The 20,734-nt window shown below is 46.7% G+C and overlaps 1 protein-coding gene across 3 annotated transcripts in view; it reads right to left on the bottom strand.

The window, feature by feature from the left end:
- Nucleotides 1-20,734, bottom strand: part of LOC137372328 (protein FAM117B-like) — a 308,596-nt gene that overhangs the window by 18,277 nt on the left and 269,585 nt on the right. For all 3 annotated transcript variants that reach the window (XM_068036179.1, XM_068036178.1, XM_068036177.1), the window contains one exon: nt 11,426-11,648. In XM_068036179.1, the coding sequence (XP_067892280.1) occupies nt 11,426-11,648 (223 nt within the window). The remainder of the gene's footprint in view (nt 1-11,425; nt 11,649-20,734) is intronic.

Below are 20,734 nucleotides of genomic sequence, written 5' to 3'. Positions count from 1 at the left end.
AAAGCAGCAGACATGAACGCCAACTGCTGGAAATTAAAGGGGAACCCAGTAGGTTTTGTTGAGGTTCACAAGGCCAGTCCTGGAAAGGGTTCCCGAACAGGTGGCATGGCAGACAAGTCTGTGGCCCGAACCACGGTGATGGATCCCTCTAGGAATACTGCCCTGGGTGCAGCAGAAACTGACAAAATCCCCGACAATTACCAGGATTTTGGCTTGAATGCAAAGGTAACCCCATACTCCTCCAATGAGGTGAGGACGTCAATTGCTCTGTTCAGGGATACAGGGACCACTCAAACATTAATGGCTGGGTGAAGGTGAGAGCTCAGTGAATGTGAAGGTTCTGATAAAAGGCATCAAAGGCGTGTACATGCCCGTACCCCTATGTCGGGTCCGCTTAGAGTGTGCTCTAGTCTCTGGACTGGTTACAGTAGGCGTTGTCGCCAGTCTACCTGTGGCTGGAATAGATTTGCTGTTGGGCAATGATTTGGCTGGGGGTAGAGTGATAGTCTCCCAGTAGTCTTAGATAAATGAGGCCAGGGAGATGGACAGTTACAGGAGGATATCCCTGGAATATTCCCTGACTGCGTAGTGGCCAGGTCCATGGCTAAGCAAGCTCCGCTAGACAGAGCTGAGCCAGTAATTCGGACAGATGACCCAGAGGACGGGCTGGTTGGAACATTTTTCGGAAATTCAGGAGGAGGAGGAGGTGGTGTTTAGAGTACCCTCTTTGATTGAGGCTCAGCAAGCAGACCCCGACTTAAAAATAGCACAGACTGCCCATTCTGAGGCAGAAGCAGAAGGGGTTCCCAAATGCTATTACTTAAAAAAAGGGGAGTAATGAGAAAGCGACCTGCAGAGGAGTAGACAGTGGTCCACCAAATTTTAGTTCCACCCATATGTCGGAGGTAAATCTTGAGGATTGCCCACGAAATCTCAGTGGCTAGGCATGTGGGTATCCAAAAGACCCAGGCCCAGATAAGCCAGCACTTTTACTGGCCTCACCTCCACAAAGATGTGATTAAATTTTGTAGGACCTGCCATACCTGCCAGGTTGGTTAGGAAACCACAGCCTGCAATCAAGCCCACCTCACTAATACCCATACCTGCTTTTGAAGAACCTTTAGCGGAGTTCTGGTAGATTGTGTGGGATCTTTACCTAGAACTAGGACAGGTTTTCAATATCTCTTAGTCATGGATATGGCCACCTGATTCCCAGAGGCCATACCCCTAAGAAAAATCACAGCAAAAGCCGTGGTCAAGGGGCTGACCCAATTTTACACTAACTATGGACTGCCTGTAGAGATCGAATCAGATCAAGGATCCAACTTATGTCCCAGGTATTCCAGGAGGTTACGCAAAACCTCACCATTGAATAGCTAAAATCCTCAGCATACCACCCACAGTCACAGGGAGTTCCAGAATGGTATCAACAAATGCTGAAAACCAGGATCAGAGCCTACTGCTGTGAGTACCCCCACGACTGAGAAAAGGATCAGCTTTTCTGCTGTTTGCCACTAGAGATTCACCCAACGAATCGACAAGCTTCAGTCCATTTGGACTGGTCAATCTGCATGAGGTAAGAGGCCCCCTTAAGCTGATCAAAGTAAAATTTCTAGATCAAAGAGAGGAAACTCATTGTTAAATTATCTCTCAGCCTTTTTCAAGTGATTTTTTTTGAAGAATGTGCTTTGGCTAAGGAGCACCTTAAAGCCTCCCAGCTGACAGACATGCTGAGGCTCGGACATTTAAACCAGCGGATCAGGTCCTGGTGCCGTTACAGGGCAAAGCCCTGAAAGCCAGCTTTAGTGGCCCATACTGCATGGGGAAAAAGATCATCGAGGTCAAATACTTGATCAACACCCCTGACTCCAGAAAGAAAGAATGGCTGTGTGAGGGGTGGCGTAGTGGTAATGTCACTGGCCTAGGAATCCAGATGCCTAGGCTAATGCTCTGGGGACATGGGTTCCCACAGCTGGTGAAATTTGAATTCAATTAAAAATCTGGAATTAAAATGATGCCTACGTGTGACTCCAGACCCACAGGAATGTGGCTGACTCTTAAATGCCCTCTGTAATGTCCTAGCAAGCCACTCAATTGTATCAAACCAGTACAAAGTTAATAAGGAATAATACCGGACGGACCACCCGGCATTGACTTAGGCACCAGAAACAACAACGGCAAACCCAGCCCTGTCGACCCTCCAAAGTCCTCCTGACTAACATCTGGGGGCTTGTGTCAAAGTTGGGAGAACTGTCCCACAGACTAGTCAAGCAACAGCCTGACATATTCATACCTTACAGACAATGCCCCAGACACCGCCATCCCCATCCCTGGGTATGTCCTGTCCCATCAGCAGATCAGAGCCAGCAGAGATGGCGGCACAGTGGTATACAGTAGGGAGGGAGTTGCCCTGGGAGTCCCCAACATCAACTCTAGACCCCAGGTCAAACATGGGAAAGGAAACCTCCTGCTATTACCACCTACTACGCCCCCTCAGCTAATGAATCAGTACTCCTCCATGTTGAACAGCACTTGGAGGAAGCACTGAGGGTGACAAGGGTGCAGAACGTACTCAGGGTGGGGGACTTCAACGCCCTTCACCAAGAGTGGCTCGGTAGCACCATTACTGACCGAGCTGGCCGAGTCCTGAAGGACATTGCTACTAGACTGGGTCTGCGGCAGGTGGTGAGGGAACCAACAAGAGGGAAAAACATACTTGACCTCGTCCTCACCAATCTGCCTGCCGCAGATGCACCTGTCCATGACAGTAGTGGTAGGAGTGACCACCACACAGTCCTTGTGGAGACAAAGTCCTGCCTTCACATTGAGGATACCCTCCATCATATTGGGTGGCACTATCACCGTCCTAAATGGGATAGATTTCAAACAGATCTAGCAATGCAAAACTGGGCATCCATGAGGCGCTGTGGGCCATCAGCAGCAGCAGAATTGTATTCAACCATAACCTGTAACCTCATGGCCCGGCATATCCCCCACTCCAACATTACCATCAAGCCGGGGGACCAACCCTGATTCAATGAAGAGTGCAGGAGGGCATGCCAGGAGCAGCAGCAGGCATACCTCAAAATGAGGTGTCAGCCTGGTGAAGCTACAACACAGGACTACTTGCATGCCAAACTGCTTAAGCAGCATATGATAGACAGGGCTAAGCGATCCCACAACCAATGGATCAGATCTAACCTCTACAGTTCTGCCACATCCAGTCGTGAATGGTGGTGGACAATTAAACAACTAACTGGAGGAGGTGGCTCCACAAACATCCCCATCCTCAATTATGGGAGAGCCCAGCACATCAGTGCAAAAGACAAGGCTGAAGTATTTACATCCATTTTCAGCCAGAAGTGCCAAGTGGATGATCCATCTCTGCCTTCTCCTGCGATGCCCAGCATCACAGATGCCAGTCTTCAGCCAGTCCAATTCACTCCACATGATATCAAGAAATGGCTGAAGGTACTGGATACTGGAGAGGCTATGGGCCCTGACAACATTCCGGCAACAGTACTGAAGACCTGTGCTCCAGAACTAGCTGCGCCCTGAGCCAAGCTGTTCCAGTACAGCTACAACCGTCTACCTGGGATCTACCTGGGAATGTGGAAAATTGCCTAAGTATATCCTGTACACACAAAGCAGGACAAATCCAACCTGGCCAATTACCACTATCAGTCTACTCTCGACTAACAAAGTGAAGAAAGGTGTCGTCGACAGTGCTATCAAGCGGCACTACAGTTTGGGTTCCGCCAGGGCCACTCAGCTCCTGACCTCATTACAGCCTTTGTCCAAACATGGACAAAAAAGATGAACTTCAGAGGTGAGGCGAGAGTGACTGCCCTTGACATCAAGGCAGCATTTGACTGAGTATGGCATCAAGGAGCCCTAGTAAAACTGGAGTCAATGGGAATCGGGGGGAACTCTCCGCTGGTTGGAGTTATACCGAGCACAAAGGAAGATGGTTGTGGTTGCTGGAGGTCAATCATCTGAGCTCCAGGACATCACTGCAGGATTCCTTAGGGTAGTGTCCTACGCCCAACCATCTTCAGCTGCCTCATCAATGACCTTCCCTCCATCATAAGGTCAGAAATGGGGATGTTCACTAATGATTGCACAATGTTCAGCACCATTCGCGACTCCTCAAATACTGAAGCAGCCCATGTCCAGATGCAGCAAGACCTGGACAACATCCAGGCTTGAGCTGATAAGTGGCAAGTAATATTCACACCACACAAGTGTCAGGCAATGACCATCTCAAATGAGACAATCTAACCACCTCCCCTTAATGTTCAATGGCATCCCCATCGCTAAATCCCCCGCTATCAACATCCTGGGGAGGAGTTACCATTGACCAGAAACTGAAATGGACCAGCCACATAAATGCTGTGGCTACAAGAGCAGGTCAGAGGCTGGGAATCATGAGACGGGTAACTCACCTCCTGACTCCCCAATGCCTGTCCACCACCATCTACAAAGCACACGTCAGGAGTGTGATGGAATACTTTCCACTTGCCTGGATGGGTGCAGCTCCAACAACATTCAAGAAACTTGACACCGATCAGGACAAAGCAGCCCGCTTGATTGACATCCCATCCACCACCTTCAACATTCACTCTCTTCATCACCGACACATAGTGGCAGCAGTGTGTACCATCTACAAGATGCACTGCAGCAACGCACCAAGGCTCCTTCAACAGCACCTTCCAAACCTGCGACCTCTTCCACCTAGAAGAACAAGGTCAGCAGATGCATGGGAACATCACCACCTGCAAGTTCCCCTCCAAGCCACGCACCAACCTGACTTGGAACTATATCACCATTCCTTAACTGTCGCTGGGTCAAAATCCTGGAACTCCCTTCCTATCAGCAATGCGGATGTACCTACAACACACGGAATGCAGCAGTTCAAGACGGCTGATCACCACCACGTTCTCAAGGCCAATTAGGGATGGGCAATAAATGATGGCCTAGCCAGTAATGTCCACATCACACGAATGAATGAATACTTGAGGCATGCCAAAGCAGCCCAGATTTAAAATGACCAATCAGGAGAAAGGGCTGTGACCAGCAACAACAGCGTGCAAGCGAAGAAGCAGCGTGATCTGGAACCATCGAAGCGGAATCAGTGTTGGTTAATTCAGTTGTTAGTTCAAAAGTAAAAATTCCATCTATTTCAGCGAAGATCACCATCTTTAAACTACATGTAGGCAGAGACTGGAGTTAGCCTTGAACTTCCTACCTGAGAAATCGAACCAGACTTTTGTCATTGAACTGTGACTGAGATATAACAAGTCTGCAACAAAATATCCGTCCTCCTGAACCTTCCGAATTTTTTTTCTTCAAAAACGGAAAATTCGGCCCAGCAAAGTTTCAAGTCTTCACCCCGAGGAAAAATCAAATTTTACAGCAACCCTTTTAAAACCATCAGACCTAAATGCATATTATCTTTTAATCTATAACTTTTCTTGTGAGTGTGGATATCTGTATGCGTGAGAGAGCGGGTGAATTTGCATATATTTTCGGGTGTTGTATAATAAACATTATCTTTCTTTTAAACTTATGAGCAAATTTGTCATTTGTTTGTTTGTTGACCACTAAAACGCTCAGGAGTGAAAACAAATTTTTAAAAAACACGCGGTCTTCAGTCAGTTGAGAGGTGAAAAAAGGGGAAACCATTCCTAGCATCTCCCATCTGTCCGTAACAGATGTCAAAGCAAATTCCAGTTACTTATCTCAATCTTGATCAAAGAAACTGAGGGAAACAGGCTGAAAGTTTACTGGACTAATACCTGGAAGGAGCGGGTTGTCATATGAGGAAAGGCTGGACAGGCTAGGCTTGTATCTGCTGGAGTTTAGAAGAGTAAGAGGCGACTTGATTGAAACATATAAGATCCTGAGGGGTCTTGACAGGGTGGATGTGGAAAGGATGCTTCCCCTTGTGGGAGAATCTCAGGGTCACTGTTTAAAAATAAGGAGTCTCCCATTTAAGACAGAGGTGAGGAGAAATTTTTCCTCTGAAGAGGATCGTGAGTCTTTGGAGCTTTTCCTCAAAAGGCAGTGGAAGCAGAGTCTTTGAATATTTTTAAGGCAGAGGTAGATAAATTCTTGATAAGCAAGGGGGTGAAAGGTTATCAGGGTTAGGTAGGAATCGAGGTTACAATTATATCAGCCACAATCTTATTGAACGATGGAGAAGGCTTGAGGGGCAGAGTGGCCTACTCCTGCTCCCAATTCGTATGCTCGTGTGATACCCACATTTGCTGAAATTTGCCAGCAGGTCTGTCAACCAAACCAAAGACCCCCTCTATCAGCACAACATTTTCTGCAAATACCTCACGCTATAGCCACATGATGAGAATTGACTACACTCACTGACTAACATTCACTCCCTCCACCACCGACGCACAGTGGCAGCAGTGTGTACCATCTACAAGATGCACTGCAACAACGCACCAAGGCTCCTTAGACAGCACTTTCCGAACCCACGACTTCTACCAGCTGGAAGGACATGGGCGGCAGATGCATGGGAACACCACCGCCAACAAATTCCACTCCAAGCCACATACCATCCTGTCTTGGAACTATATCGCTGTTCCTTCACTGTCACTGGGTCAAAAATCCTGGAATTCCCTTCCTAACACTGTGGGTGTACCTACCCCACATGGCCTGCAGTGGTTCACCACCACCTTCTCAAGGGCAATTTGGGATGGGCAATAAATGCTGTCCTAGCCAGTGATTCCCACATCCCATGAATGAATAAATAAAAGCTTCCTCACACCCTGCATCCTGTAAGGACTCTATTCCATTATCTCAGTTCCTCCACCTCCACACATCTGTTCTGATGATGCGACCTTCCAAAGCAGTGCTTCTGACATGTCTTCCCTTTTCCTCAACCAAGGATTCACCCCACTGTGGTTGACAGGGCCCGCAACCATGTCTGACCCATTTCCTGCACTTCTTCCCTCACCCTTTCCCTTCCCTCCCAGAACCGTAACAGGGTTCCCCTTGTCTTCACTTTCCACCCCACCAGCCTCCACATCCAAAGGATCATCCTCCGCCATTTCCACCACCTCTAGCGTGACGCCAATACCAAACACATCTTCCTCTCCCTCCCCTGTCAGCATTCTGAAGGGATCGTTCCCTCCGTGCCACCCTGGAGGTGTAATACCTGCCCCTTTACCTCCTCTCTCCTCACCATCTAAGGCCCCAAAAACTCCTTCCAGGCGAAGCAGCAATTTACTTGTACTTCCTCCAATTTAGCACACTGGATTCGCTGCCCACAATGTGGTCTCCTCTAAATTGGGCAGACCAAATGCAAATTGGGTGACCGCAGTGCGGAACACCTCCACTCAGCCCACAAGCAGGACCTCGAGCTTCTGGTTGCATGCCATTCCAACACACCACCCTGCTCTCACACCTATGTTTCTGTCCTGGGTCTGCTGCAGCATTCCAAAGAACAAAGAACAGTACAGCATAGGAACAGGCCATTTGGCCCTCCAAGCCTGCGCCGATCTTGATGCCTGCCTAAACTAAAACCTTCTGCATTTCCGGGGACCGTATCCCTCTATTCCCATCCTATTCATGTATTTATCAAGATGCCTCTAAAACGTCATTATCGTACCTGCTTCCACCACCTCCCCCGGCAGCAAGTTCCAGGCACTCACCACCATCTGTGTAAAGAACTTGCCTCGCACATCCCCTCGAAACTTTGCCCCTCTCACCTTAAACCTATGACCCCTAGTAACTGACTCTTCGACCCTGGAAAAAAGCTTCTGACTATCCACTCTGTCCATGCCGCTCATAACCTCTATCATGTCGCCCCTCCACCTCCGTCGTTCCAGTGAAAACAATCCGAGTTTATCCAACCTCTCCTCATAGCTAATGCCCTCCAGACCAGGCAACATCCTGGTAAACCTCTTCTGTACCCTCTCCAAAGCCTCCACGTCCTTCTGGTAGTGCGGCAACCAGAATTGCACGCAATATTCTAAGTGTGGCCTAACTAAAGTTCTGTACAGCTGCAGCATGACTTGCCAATTTTTATACTCTATGCCCCGACCGATGAAGGCAAGCATGCCGTATGCCTTCTTGACTACCTTATCCACCTGCGTTGCCACTTTCAGTGACCTGTGGACCTGTACGCCCAGATCTCTCTGCCTGTCAATACTCCTAAGGGTTCTGCCATTTACTGTATACTTCCCACCTGCATTCGATCTTCCAAAATGCATTACCTCACATTTGTCCGGATTAAACTCCATGTGCCATTTCTCCGCCCAAGTCTCCAACCAATCTATATCCTGCTGTATCCTTTGACAATCCTCATCACTATCCGCAACTCCGCCAACCTTTTGTGTCGTCCGCAAACTTACTAATCAGACCAGCTACATTTTCCTCCAAATCATTTATATATACTACAAACAGCAAACGTCCCAGCACTGATCCCTGCGGAACACCACTAGTCACAGCCCTCCATTCAGAAAAGCACCCTTCCACTGCTACCCTCTGTCTTCTATGAGCGAGCCAGTTCTGTATCCATCTTGCCAGCTCACCTCTGATCCCGTGTGACTTCACCTTTTGTACCATCTGCCATGAGGGACCTTGTCAAAGGCTTTACTGAAGTCCCGATAGATAACATCCACTGCCCTTCCTTCATCAATCATCTTTGTCACTTCCTCAAAAAACTCAATCAAATTAGTGAGACACGACCTCCCCTTCACAAAACCATGCTGCCTCTCGCTAATAAGTCCATTTGTTTCCAAATGGGAGTAAATCCTGTCCCGAAGAATCCTCTCTAATAATTTCCCTACTACTGATGTAAGGCTCACCGGCCTATAATTTCCTGGATTATCCTTGCTACCCTTCTTAAACAAAGGAACAACATTGGCTATTCTCCAGTCCTCTGGGACCTCACCTGTAGCCAATGAGGATGCAAAGATTTCTGTCAAGGCCCCAGCAATTTCTTCCCTTGCCTCCCTCGTATTCTGGGGTAGATCTCATCAGGCCCTGGGGGCTTATCTACCTTAATGCTTTGCAAGACACCCAACACCTCCTCCTTTTTGATAATGTGATGACTGAGACTATCTACACTCCCTTCCCTAGGCTCATCATCCACCACTTCCTTCTCTTTGGTAAATACTGATGCAAAGTACTCATTTAGTACCTCGCCCATTTCCTCTGGCTCCACACATAGATTCCCTTCTCTGTCCTTGAGCGGGCCAACCCTTTCCCTAGTTACCCTCTTGCTCTTTATATATGTATAAAAAGCCTTAGGATTATCCCTAATCCTGTTTGCCAATGACTTTTCATGACCCCTTTTAGCCCTCCTGACTCCTTGCTTAAGTTCCTTCCTACTGTCATTATATTCCTCAAGGGATTCGTCTGTTCCTAGCCTTCCAGCCCTTACGAATGCTTCCTTTTTCTTTTTGACTGGACTCACAATATCACACGTTATCCAAGGTTCCCGAAACTTGCCAAACTTATCCTCGTTCCTCACAGGAACATGCTGGTCTTGGATTCTAATCAACTGACATCTGAAATCTCCCACATGTCAGATGTTGATTTACCCTCAAACAGCCTCCCCCAATCTAAATTCTTCAGTTCCTGCCTAATATTGTTATAATTAGCCTTCCCCCAATTTAGCACCTTCACCCAAGGACTACTCATCCTTATCCACAAGTACCTTAAAACTTATGGAATTATGGTCACTGTTCCCGAAATGCTCCCCTACTGAAACTTCGACCACCTGGCCGGGCTCATTCCCCAATACCAGGTCCAGTACGGCCCTATCCCTAGTTGGACTATCTACATACTGTTTCAAGAAGCCCTCCTGGATGCTCCTTACAAATTCTGCCCCATCTAAGCCCCTAGCACTAAGTGAGTCCCAGTCAATATAGGGGAAGTTAAAATCACCCATTCCAGTGAACATCAACGCAAGTTCGAGGACCAGTACCTCATTTTCTGATTAGTCACTCTACAGCCTTCCGGACTCAAATTTGAGTTCAATAATTTCAGAGCATGACTGGCCTTTTTTTTTTATTATTTAGTATTTTTTTAACCATGTACCTGCCTTAAATTTGGTTTTTCATGTTTGTGCTTTTGGACAGAGCTGTATTACTCTGTCATTAACATTCTCGCTGGACTAATGCTTTGTATTAGCATTCCCTTTGCCTTTGTGCCATGACGTCTTTGTCATTTAATCTCTCCTGCCCTCTGCCCTATCACACACCTTTCATTTCGTTCTCATCCCCACCCCCACACTCCTGCTTCACTTGCTTAAAACCAATTACATTTCTAACCTTTGCCAGTTCTGATGAAAGGTCATTGACCTGATCTCCACAGATGCTGCCAGACCTGCTGAGTAATTCCAGCATTTTCTATTTTCATTTCAGATTGCCAACATCTGCAGTATTTTGCTTTTACTTTTATGATTAGAATCGTTATCACAACAATGGATGTGAATACATGTTGGCCATCTGTGAAGCAATAACAAATTGCTTAACACTCCCGAGTTATCCTGGCTAATGGGCCTGGCATGAGACAATAGGTACCTTTGTATCAGCTCGAAATAGACTGCGTTATGGCACTCCACAAATAAAGGCTGCAAAGGAGAGTGGCCCCATGTTCTCTTGCCCCTCCCACCCTATTCATTTCATTCTGGATGTTGAACAGTTGAGGAAGTGTCAGCATTACAAAAATCAGAGCCTATCTGCACTAAAACTCAACAAGTTACTCTCCAAATGTCTTGCTGATTCTGCCTCATGTTCAACCAAACAGGAGGAAAGCTTAGAGACAGGAAACGGTGAAACTTTTCCTTTCTCATTTCAGAACTGTTTTCCCTTAAGTTTACCACCATCAAGAGATGAAGTGTAAAGGAGGAATAGTGCAAGAGAAAAAATTCTTTTGACGTTGCAGAAAACTGCACTGAAAGGGCGGCGGTTTGTATCGGTGACATCTCCTTTCTACCTGCTCTGCAAACTCTGGTTCCTGATTTTGGCAATGTTGCTGTGGGTTGTGCCAAGTGGAGGCCAGAATATGATCTAGCACCATTCAGCATCCAGTTTCCGAGCCATGGAGAGAAACTTGCTGTGGCAAAAGGGAACCAGACAAATATACCACAAAAAACAAGGAGTATCAAAATGAAAAATTTGCCACAAATACTGTGCTTTGACTAACATACACCTGCCCAGAAATGTCATTACTGGGAAATCTGCCACAATTAAAGTTCTGATGAAGAACTACACAAACACCTCCTTCCAACAGTAGCAAACTGCTCATAAAAGGATAGAATTTGAGAAAATGGTAGCTTTGTCAGATGGGTTGTTGATTCAAAAGCAATTTAATCCAAAAGCTTTAAGCATAAACAAATGCAGGTTAGCAGAATTAATATCCTAACAGCATTCCTCCAACTGGCACCCAATACCTTTCTCTCTGCCATCTGTAAGCAGGTCTTCAGTATAGCATGGGCTCTCTCCACTACCTTCATTGGCTATGGTGAGGAATGTTGGTGAGATGGACTGGGACCGGCTGCTGCTGGTACTGCTCCGATCCATTCCTGATGGGGTCTGAGTGTCAATGCTGCGGGTACTGCTGCTTCGCTGCTGTACGGGAAACGGAGCGCGATGACCATCTGGAGTATCTTGTGGCTAACACACAAAATCAAAGTATCAGTGTTATCCAATTACTGTTATCACCATTGTCAAAGTACCCACATTCTTCTATCGAGGTTCCAATATTACAATAGAGGCTACATTTCAAAGAGACTTCATTGGCTGTAAAGCACCTTGGGACGTCCTGAGATTGTGAAGTGCAAGTTCTTTCTTGCGAGCAAATGAGTTCAGGTGGAATTGGGACCTGGAGGGGTGGGTAGTGAAAAAGGACAAGAAACCAGGTTCAAATAGACAAACGAGAGGGAAGATTAACTCAGTCGTGAAATGCTGCAGGGTCAGTCAGTTGGGGGGAATACTAGGAGTAAAAAGCAGTTTTACAAACAAATACACAAATTCCCATTGACTTTGAGTCACAACAGCATGAAAACAGGAATTGATACAAGGGTATGAAAACGAAATGGAGAAAAAATGTGAATTTACTAGGGTATGAATTAGGTATACTTTTAAAAATTGTATTTTGGAAAGCTAATTAACGCTATTAGTTGAGCCACATAGATCACTGCCAGTAGAACCATATAGACCAAGAAGGACCTTGGTTCAATCCCAGGTCCAACTGAGTTAGCCAATGTAAATCAAGTTCTCCCCACTCAGGACCCTCCAAACTGGCTGGGGAGAGTGGAAAGAAAACACACATACAATATGCCTTGAATTTAGAAAAATGCCCCAAAGTTTAAATCAGATAAAAATGCAGAGCGAGCCAAAATTGAAGATATTAGGAGGGTGACCAAAGGATGAGTCAAAGAGATGGGTGTTAAGAAAAATGGAGAGGCAGAGGAGTTCAGGGAGGGAATTCTAGGCATGGGACCTAGACTGTTGCAGGCACAGCCACTAATGGTGGGATAAATGGGTGGGGGGGGGGGGGGGTTGGGGTAGGGGTTGCAGATGCACAAGAGGCCAGAGTTAGAGAAAAAGAGATACAGAGGGTTTGTAATTATTTTTTGTCTGATTATACTTATGTGAAGTGCCTTGGGATAATCTACCATGTTAAAAATGCTATATAAATGCAAGTTGCTGTTGTAGGGTTACAGAGATAGGAATTTAAACACAAGGATGAGAATTTTAAATTGGTTGCATTCAATATAAGACAATAGGGACTGGAGTGATGGGTGAGCGATATGGTTCCTGCTATTGACCACTAACCAAAGAAACTTGCTAGATGAACATGGGCAGGCAAGGAGATGGTACATGGTAGTAATGTTACTGGACTAATGCACTGAAGACATCAGATTAAATCCCATCACGTCAGCTGGGGGAATTTAAATTTAATAAATAAATTTCAAACAAAATGTTAGTCTGATTGATAATGATTATGAAACTACTGAATCGTTGCAAAAACCCATCTGGTTCACTAATGGCTTTCAGGGAAGGAAATCTGCCATTCTTAAGCCGTCGGGCCCACATATGACTCAAGACCCACAGGAATGTGATTGACTTTTAACTGCCCTTTGAAACAGCCTAGCAAGCCACTCAGTTGAATCAAACCGCAACAGAAAGGTTGAAGAATAAAACAAAAACAGATGGACCAGCCGGCATCGACCTTAGCGCTGGAAACGACAAAGAGACAAAGGCACACCCTGCCCAGTCAACCCTGCAAAGTCTTCCTTAATGACATGTGGGGGCTTGTGCCAAAAGTGGGAGAGCTGTCCCACAGACTGACACAGTCATACTCACTTGATCATATCTTACAGCCAATGTCCCAGAAACCTCCACACCATCCCTGGGTATGTCCTGTCCCACCAGCAGGACAGACTCACCAGAGGCGGCAGCATAGTGGTATACAGTCAGGAGGGAGTGGCCTTAGGAGTCATCAACATTGACTCGAAACCCCATGAAATCTCATAGCAGCAATTCAAACATGGGCAAGGAAACCTTCTGCTGATTACCCCTACCGCCCTCCCTCAGCTGATGAATCAGTGCTTCTCCATGTTGAAGAAGCACTGAGGGTAGCAAGGGCACAACATGTACTGCAATGTCCACTACCAAGAGTGGCTCAGTAGCACCACTACTGACTGTTTGCCGAGTCCTGAAGGACGTATCTGCCAGACTGGGCTTGCGTCAGGTGGTGAGGGGGGTGCGAGGGAGAAAGGGGGAGAGGGACTGAGAGAGGGAGAGAGAGACAGACAGAGAGAGGGACAGAGACAGAGAGAGAGAGAGAGAGGACAGAGAGACAGGGAGAGAGAGGGACAGAGAGGAGAGGGAGGGACAGGGTCAGAGAGAGGGGGAGGGACAGAGAGAGGGGTAGATACAGAGAGAGGGAGAGGGACAGAAAGACAGATGGGAGGGGGGAAAGAGAGAGAGACAGACAGACAGACAGAGTGGCAGAGAGAGACATACATAAATACGGGGGGAGGGGGCAGAAGAGAGAAGAGACAGACGTGGCGGGGGGGGGGGGGGGAGAAGAGAAAGACAGACAGGAGGGCAGAGAGGGAGACACACAAACACGGGGAGAGAGAGATAGAGACAGAGATAGAGGGAGAGACAGAGGGAGAATAAGAGAGAGAGCCCCTCGCACAAAAACATTGAACACCCCTGCTATACAAAGGGCTAAGCGATCCCACAATCAATGAATCAGATCAAAGCTCTGCAGCCCTGCCACATCCAGTCGTGAATGGTGGTGGACAATTAAACAACTAACTGGAGGAAGAGGCTCCAAAAATATCCCCATCCTCAATGATGGAGGAGCCTAGCAGGTCAGTTCAAAAGGCAAGGCTAAAGCATTTGCAACAATCTTCAGCTAGAAGTGCTGAGTGGATGATCCATTTCAGCCTCCTCCTTGATGCCCATCATCATAGATGCCAGTCTTTAGCCAATTGGATTCACTCCACGTGATATCAAGAAAAAGCTGAAGGCACTGGATACTGTAAAGGATATGGGCCCTGAACATCCTGACTACTGAAGACCTGTTTCCCAGATCTAGCTGTGCCAGTACAGCCATAGCACTGGCATCTATCCGATGTAGAAAATTGCCCAGGTATGTCCTGTCCACAAAAAGAACAAATCTAATCCAGTGAGTTACCGCACCATCAGTCAACACTCAATCATCAGCAAAGCGATGGAAGATGTTGTTGACAGTGCTGTCAGGTGGCACCTATTCAGCAGCAACCTGCTCACCGTTTGGTTCAGCCAGGGCCATTCGGCTCCTGACCTCATTACAGCCTTGGTCCAAAAATGGACAAAAAGAGCTGAATTCCAGAGTTGAGGTGAGATTGCCTGCCCTTGACATCAAGGTAGTATCTGACCAAATGTAGCATCAAGGAGCCCTAGCAAAATCGAAGTCAATAGGAATCATTGTGGGTGGGTGGGGGGGAGGGGGGGGAATCTCTCCACTGGTTGGAGTTATACCTAGCACAAAGGAAGATGGTTGCGGGACGTCAATCATCTCAGCCCCAGGACATGATGCAGGCATTCCTCAGGGTAGTGTCCTAGGCCCAACCATCTTCAGCTACATCAATGACCTTCCTTCCATAACGTCAGAAGTAGTTATTGTTTGCTGATGATTGCAAAAGAGGGTGTGGGAAAATGGCACACTGACACGGAACACAAAAGTCCAAGTGTTCCAGCCTGTGTCCTCAGTACCTTGCTCTACGGCAGCGAGGCCTGGACAACATATGTCAGTCAAGAGCAACGTCTCAACTCATTTCATCTTCGCTGCCTCCGGAGGATCCTTGGCATCAGGTGGCAGGACTGTATCGCCAATGCAGAAGTCCTCGAGGCGGCCAACATCCCCAGCTTATACACCCTACTGAGCCAGCAGCGCTTGAGATGCCTTGGCCATGTGAGCCGCATGGAAGATGGCAGGATCCCCAAGGACGCATTGTACAGCGAGCTCGTCACTGGTATCAGACCCACCGGCTGTCCATGTCTCCGCTTTAAAGACGTCTGCAAACGCGACATGAAGTCCGATGACATTGACCACAAGTCATGGGAGTCAGTTGCCAGTGATCGCCAGAGCTGGCGGGGCTAAAGAGTGGGGAGTCGAACAGACTTAGTAGTTGGCAGGAAAAAAGACAGAAGTGCAAGGAGAGAGCCAACTGTGTAACAGCCCCGACAGCCAATTTTATCTGCAGCGCCTGTGGAAGAGCCTGTCACTCTTGAATAGGCCTTTATAGCCACTCCAGGCGCTGCTCCACAAACCACTGACCACCTCTAGGCGCTTACCCATTGTCTCTTGAGACAAGGAGGCCAAAGAGAAGAATGCACATTGTTTAGTATCATTTGCATCTCCTCAGATACTGAAGCAGTCCATGCCCACATGCAGCAAGACCTTGTCAACATTCAGGTTTCGGCTGATAAGTGGCAAGTAACATTCGTGCCAATCAAGTAGCAGGCAATGACCATCTCCAACAAGAGAGAATCTAACCAGTTCCCCATGACATTCCATAGCATTACCATCGCTGAATCCCCAACTATCAACATCCTGGAGAGGGTGGGGAGGGAGGGAAGGCTTTACCATTGATTGAAACTGAACTGGACCAGCTGTATAATTACTGTGGCTACAAGGGCAGAGCAGAGGCTGGGAATTCGGCAACGGGTAACTCACTTCATGACTCCCCAAAACCTGTCCACTATCTACAAGGTACAAAGCAGGAGTGTGATGGAATACTCTTCACTTTGCCTGGATGAGTACAGCTCCAAAAAACACTCAGAAGCCTGACACCATCCAGGACAAAGCAGCCCGCCTGTTTGGCACCCCAATCACCACCTTAATCATTCATTCCCTCCAACACCATCGCACAGTAGCAGCAGTGAGTACCATCTACAAGATGTACTGCAACAAATCACCAAGGCTCCTTCGACACCACCTTCCAAATTCCTAACCTCTACCACCTAGAACAAGGGCAGCTGATGTACGGGAATACCACCACCTGCAAGTTCTCTTCCAAGTCAGTCACAATCCTGATTTGGAACTATATCGCTGTTCCTTCACTGTTGCTGGGTCAAAATCCTGGAACTCCCTTCCCAACAGCTCTGTGGGTATACCTACACCACATTAAACTGCAGCGGTTCAAGGCAGCGGCTCACCACCACCTTCTCAAGGGCAATTAGGATGGGCAACAAATGCTGAGATTGCCAGCGATGCTCACATCCCAAGAAGGATTGATTCTCAATGAAATGGGCCACTGATGCTCTCCAGACACTCATATGAAAAATGAACCTTTTGACTAGGTAACAGAGAACCAGTGCTATTAATGGAATTGCACCCATTTTTTTTTTTAAGGGGAACTGGAGTAATTGGGTGGCACAGTGGCGCAGTGGTTAGCACCGCAGCCTCACAGCTCCAGGGACCCGGGTTCAATTCTGGGTACTGCCTGTGCGGAGTTTGCAAGTTCTCCCTATGACCTTGTGGGTTTTCGCCGGGTGCCAGCCAAAGACTTGCAGGTGATAGGTAAATTGGCTATTGTAAATTGCCCCTAGTATAGGTAGGTGGTAGGGAATATGGGATTACTGTAGGGTCAGTATAAATGGGTGGCTGTTGGTCGGTACAGACTCGGTGGGCCGAAGGGCCTGTTTCAGTGCTGTATCTCTGAAAAAAAAATTAGTCTAACATCCCATACTCCTAAATTCCTGATCTAAACTGCACTGCTGCAAGGCATATCAAGTGGATGCCAAGCATCTTCCAAGTTGGGACAGAAAGGAAGAAAATTTGGAAGCAAAATCAATGCTAGATCACATCTGAAGACCGCTAACAGCGATCCCCAAGTGCCATGAGTGTAGTTTTGGAAACATATTAGCCACATAGCCCAAATAGATGAAATAAGAGAGGGCGGAAAGACACCAATTAACATGGGGAAAATTGAGCGCATAACTAACGTGTTAAGAAATAAAGCATTTCGATCAGGACTATGACAATACTGTATTTTTTTTTATCTACCGCTCCCATGACCTTCTGGCCAAAAGGTAGGTTAGCTGTGCCTTCAAATGTCCAGGTCCCATGTCTAGAATTCCCTTCCTGAACCTCTCTGTCTGTCCATCTTCCTCAAAATCCATCTCTTTGACTTAGTTTTTGGTCACCTTCCTGATATCTTTGTACAGATCAGGTGGCAGTCACGAATTAGATTGCCTTTCTGTATTTATTTGGCAGACTTCAGTCATGGTGGCACTTAGGACATTGCAATTGGTCTTTGCGCTCAGGGTAAGGGAAGGAATAATTGTCCACAGTCTGTTACTCTCACTATGTAGGTTCAGACATGAAGAATGGCTATGTATGGCAGGTGGGGGTAGAAATATGAACAAAACTAGAAGAGTTATAAAAAAAACTGACTTTATCTTTTAAAAATTAACTTTTATTTTAAAAAGTGAACAATGCTCCAAAATGGCCACCGAAGGGAAAGAAAAAGGATTGGCCTTTGTATATTCAAACTGCCTGACAAGGATATAGGAAAATCTTCAAAAGCTAATATGTGTCAATTGTAGCCATCCTACACCCATTCCAGAATTGAATGTCTTCTTCTGAAACAAAGAAGGCATAAAGTAGCCACATTCTGGGCCATTGTGCAATCACCATGGGGAGGAAACCAATGCATCCCCTACCAGGAGGTGAGAGTTAACACAGCTTTACAAAGCAGCCCAGGGAGAAACCCTGGCAGAAAGAGAAAGAAGAAAAGCAGTATCCGGAAGGTTGCTTCCAGCACACCAGAAGGCATGAGCCCTGCTGTAGAATCCTACATCTACACTAGACAGCAGTGAACTGGAAGTGATCCACTGTCTTCAACTGAATATTCAACCAAGAGGGAAAATTTACAATCACCTCAGGCTTGCAACCAATGTGAACTCAATCTTCAAGAGAATTCAAAAGGTTTACATGACCTCCCCCGAAACCTACCCCCCCCCACCCCCATTTATAGTCACATCCCTTTTTCTTCTCTATCTGTCTCTTATTGTATGTGTGCATGAGCTAATGTATGAGTGGATGCAGTTGTGACAATTTCAGGATAAGGCGTATTGATCAATAAACAATTGATTTTCTGTTTTTAAACCTCTAAGCAAACCTGTCATCGTCTATTTATTTGACAAATAAAACACCAAGGGGTTATACCCTAATAACAAAACACACTGGCTGCGGTCAGGTGGGGAGTTGAACAGCGGGAACCACCCATATCTTGTCACGTGGCCGTAATAATTTGAGGGATCGAAGCCAGGATCTGAACCGCCAGACGAAATGAGAGATTTGGAAAACGGGAGGAAAACTGACCTCTAAAACTGCAGAAAAATAAACAAACAGGTTTTCTTGTATTCTTCTGTTTTTTCTCTATAGTGCGAGAAACCAAAGAGATGGCCACATTTAACGCTAATGAGTTTGTAGAGCAGGGAGAGATATCCCACGACAAGTTAAACAAATTAAGTATTGAAGATTTAAAAAGCATAGCTACAGATTTGGGAATCACTTGCAAACAAAAAGCAAAGAAACCTGAACTGGTGAAAAGTCTAGCTAGCCATTTTAAACTTACCCTTGAACCAGAAGAGAGCATAGAATCAGAGTCTAGGAAACTAATTCTAGCTCGAATCCAGTTGCAGGTGAAAAGGGAAGAAATAGAGTTGAAAAAAAAAGAATGTTAGCGTCAGAAAGAAAAAAAGAGGAAAGACAGTTTTTGAAAAGAGAGGAAGCACAATTGCAGAGAACTGAGTTACAGAGGCTGTAAACCCAAAATGAGAATCCTGCTAGCCACTCAAACCTTATCTCCAATTCAGAGCAAAACTTTGATGTACTGAGACACTCAGGGTCAGTGCCAAAATTCAAATGAAGAAGCGGTCAAGTCATATTTTCTCTCATTTGGCTGAAAGAATTTTGGACTCTCTTCTTACAAGGCAAGTTCGTGGGTACGGCTCAAGAAGCTTTTTCCCAGTTATAAGAAAGTTCCTTTGATTATGAACAAACTAAAACTGCAATTCTGAATGCATAAGCACAACATGCACTGCACTGTACAGTTTGGTGGCTCCACTTCTGACAGTTTTGGTTTGAAGAATGGAGTGAAACAGGGTTGTGTCCTAGTCCTCACTCTGTTTGGCATCTTCTTTTCCATGCTCCTGACCTTTGTTTTCCCTGCAGATATGGAAGGAGTCTACTTTCACACTAGGTCAGATGGCAAGCTCTACAATCTATCAAGGCTGAAAGTAAAGACAAAAACACATCACGTCCTGATCAGAGAACTCCTCTACGCCGATGATGCTGCACTAGTTGATCTCACGAACTGTCTCTCCCATGTCTGTAACTTGTAGTCCTTGACTATTAAGCTTCAAGAAAACTGTGGTCATGGGATGAAGTGTTACATCTCCGCTTCTGATCACACTCAACACCCCACTGGACGTGGTTAGCAAATTCTGCTACCTTGGGTCCACAGTGACAATCTGCCCCTTGATGCAGAGCTCGATACACGCGTAGGGAAAGCAGCTACCACCGTTGGCTGACTTGCAAAACGTGCATGGGATAACACCAAGCTGACCCTTAGGACCAAGCTGATGGTTTGTAAGGCCTGTGTTCTCAGCACCTTGCTGTATGGCTGTGAAACATGGGCGGCTTACAGATACCAGGAAAGCTCAATAATTTCCAACTTTGCTGTCTGTAGCACATTATGGGTATATCCTGGCTGGACAAAATCATAAATGCGGCAGTCCTCTCAAAGGCAGAGCTCCCAAGTGTATTGGCACTAATCAAACAGAGGCGGCTTCGGAGGATCGGACACGTCCGCAGCTGAGGCCAGTGGGCGCCCAAAGTTCCACTACAAGGATGCTTGTAAGCGTGACATGAAGGCCCTAAATGTCGACCATCACACCTGGGAGTCACTAGCCAGAGAAAGAGGGATATGGCGACACATTCTGTGGACTGGTGTGCACTACCACAATGACCAGTTGCTAAAGCAGCTTGGCAACAGGCACCATCAAAAAGAACTCTCAGCGTCACTTGGCAGCCCCTGCCTCTCAAGGATCCTGTGCCACACTTGTGGCAGCACCTGCCTCTCAAGGATTGGCCTTCACAGCCACCAGCAAAGGTGCACCAAGAGAAAACACCCACCTAAATCGATTTATTGCTGCGTGTCCATCATCTTTTATAGATGGAAGGATGC

The sequence above is a fragment of the Heterodontus francisci genome, chromosome 7 (genome assembly GCF_036365525.1).
Source record: "Heterodontus francisci isolate sHetFra1 chromosome 7, sHetFra1.hap1, whole genome shotgun sequence".
Classification (NCBI taxonomy): domain Eukaryota; kingdom Metazoa; phylum Chordata; class Chondrichthyes; order Heterodontiformes; family Heterodontidae; genus Heterodontus; species Heterodontus francisci.
Note: the sequence above shows the minus strand (reverse complement) of the source record. Positions and strands in the feature narration are given on the sequence as shown.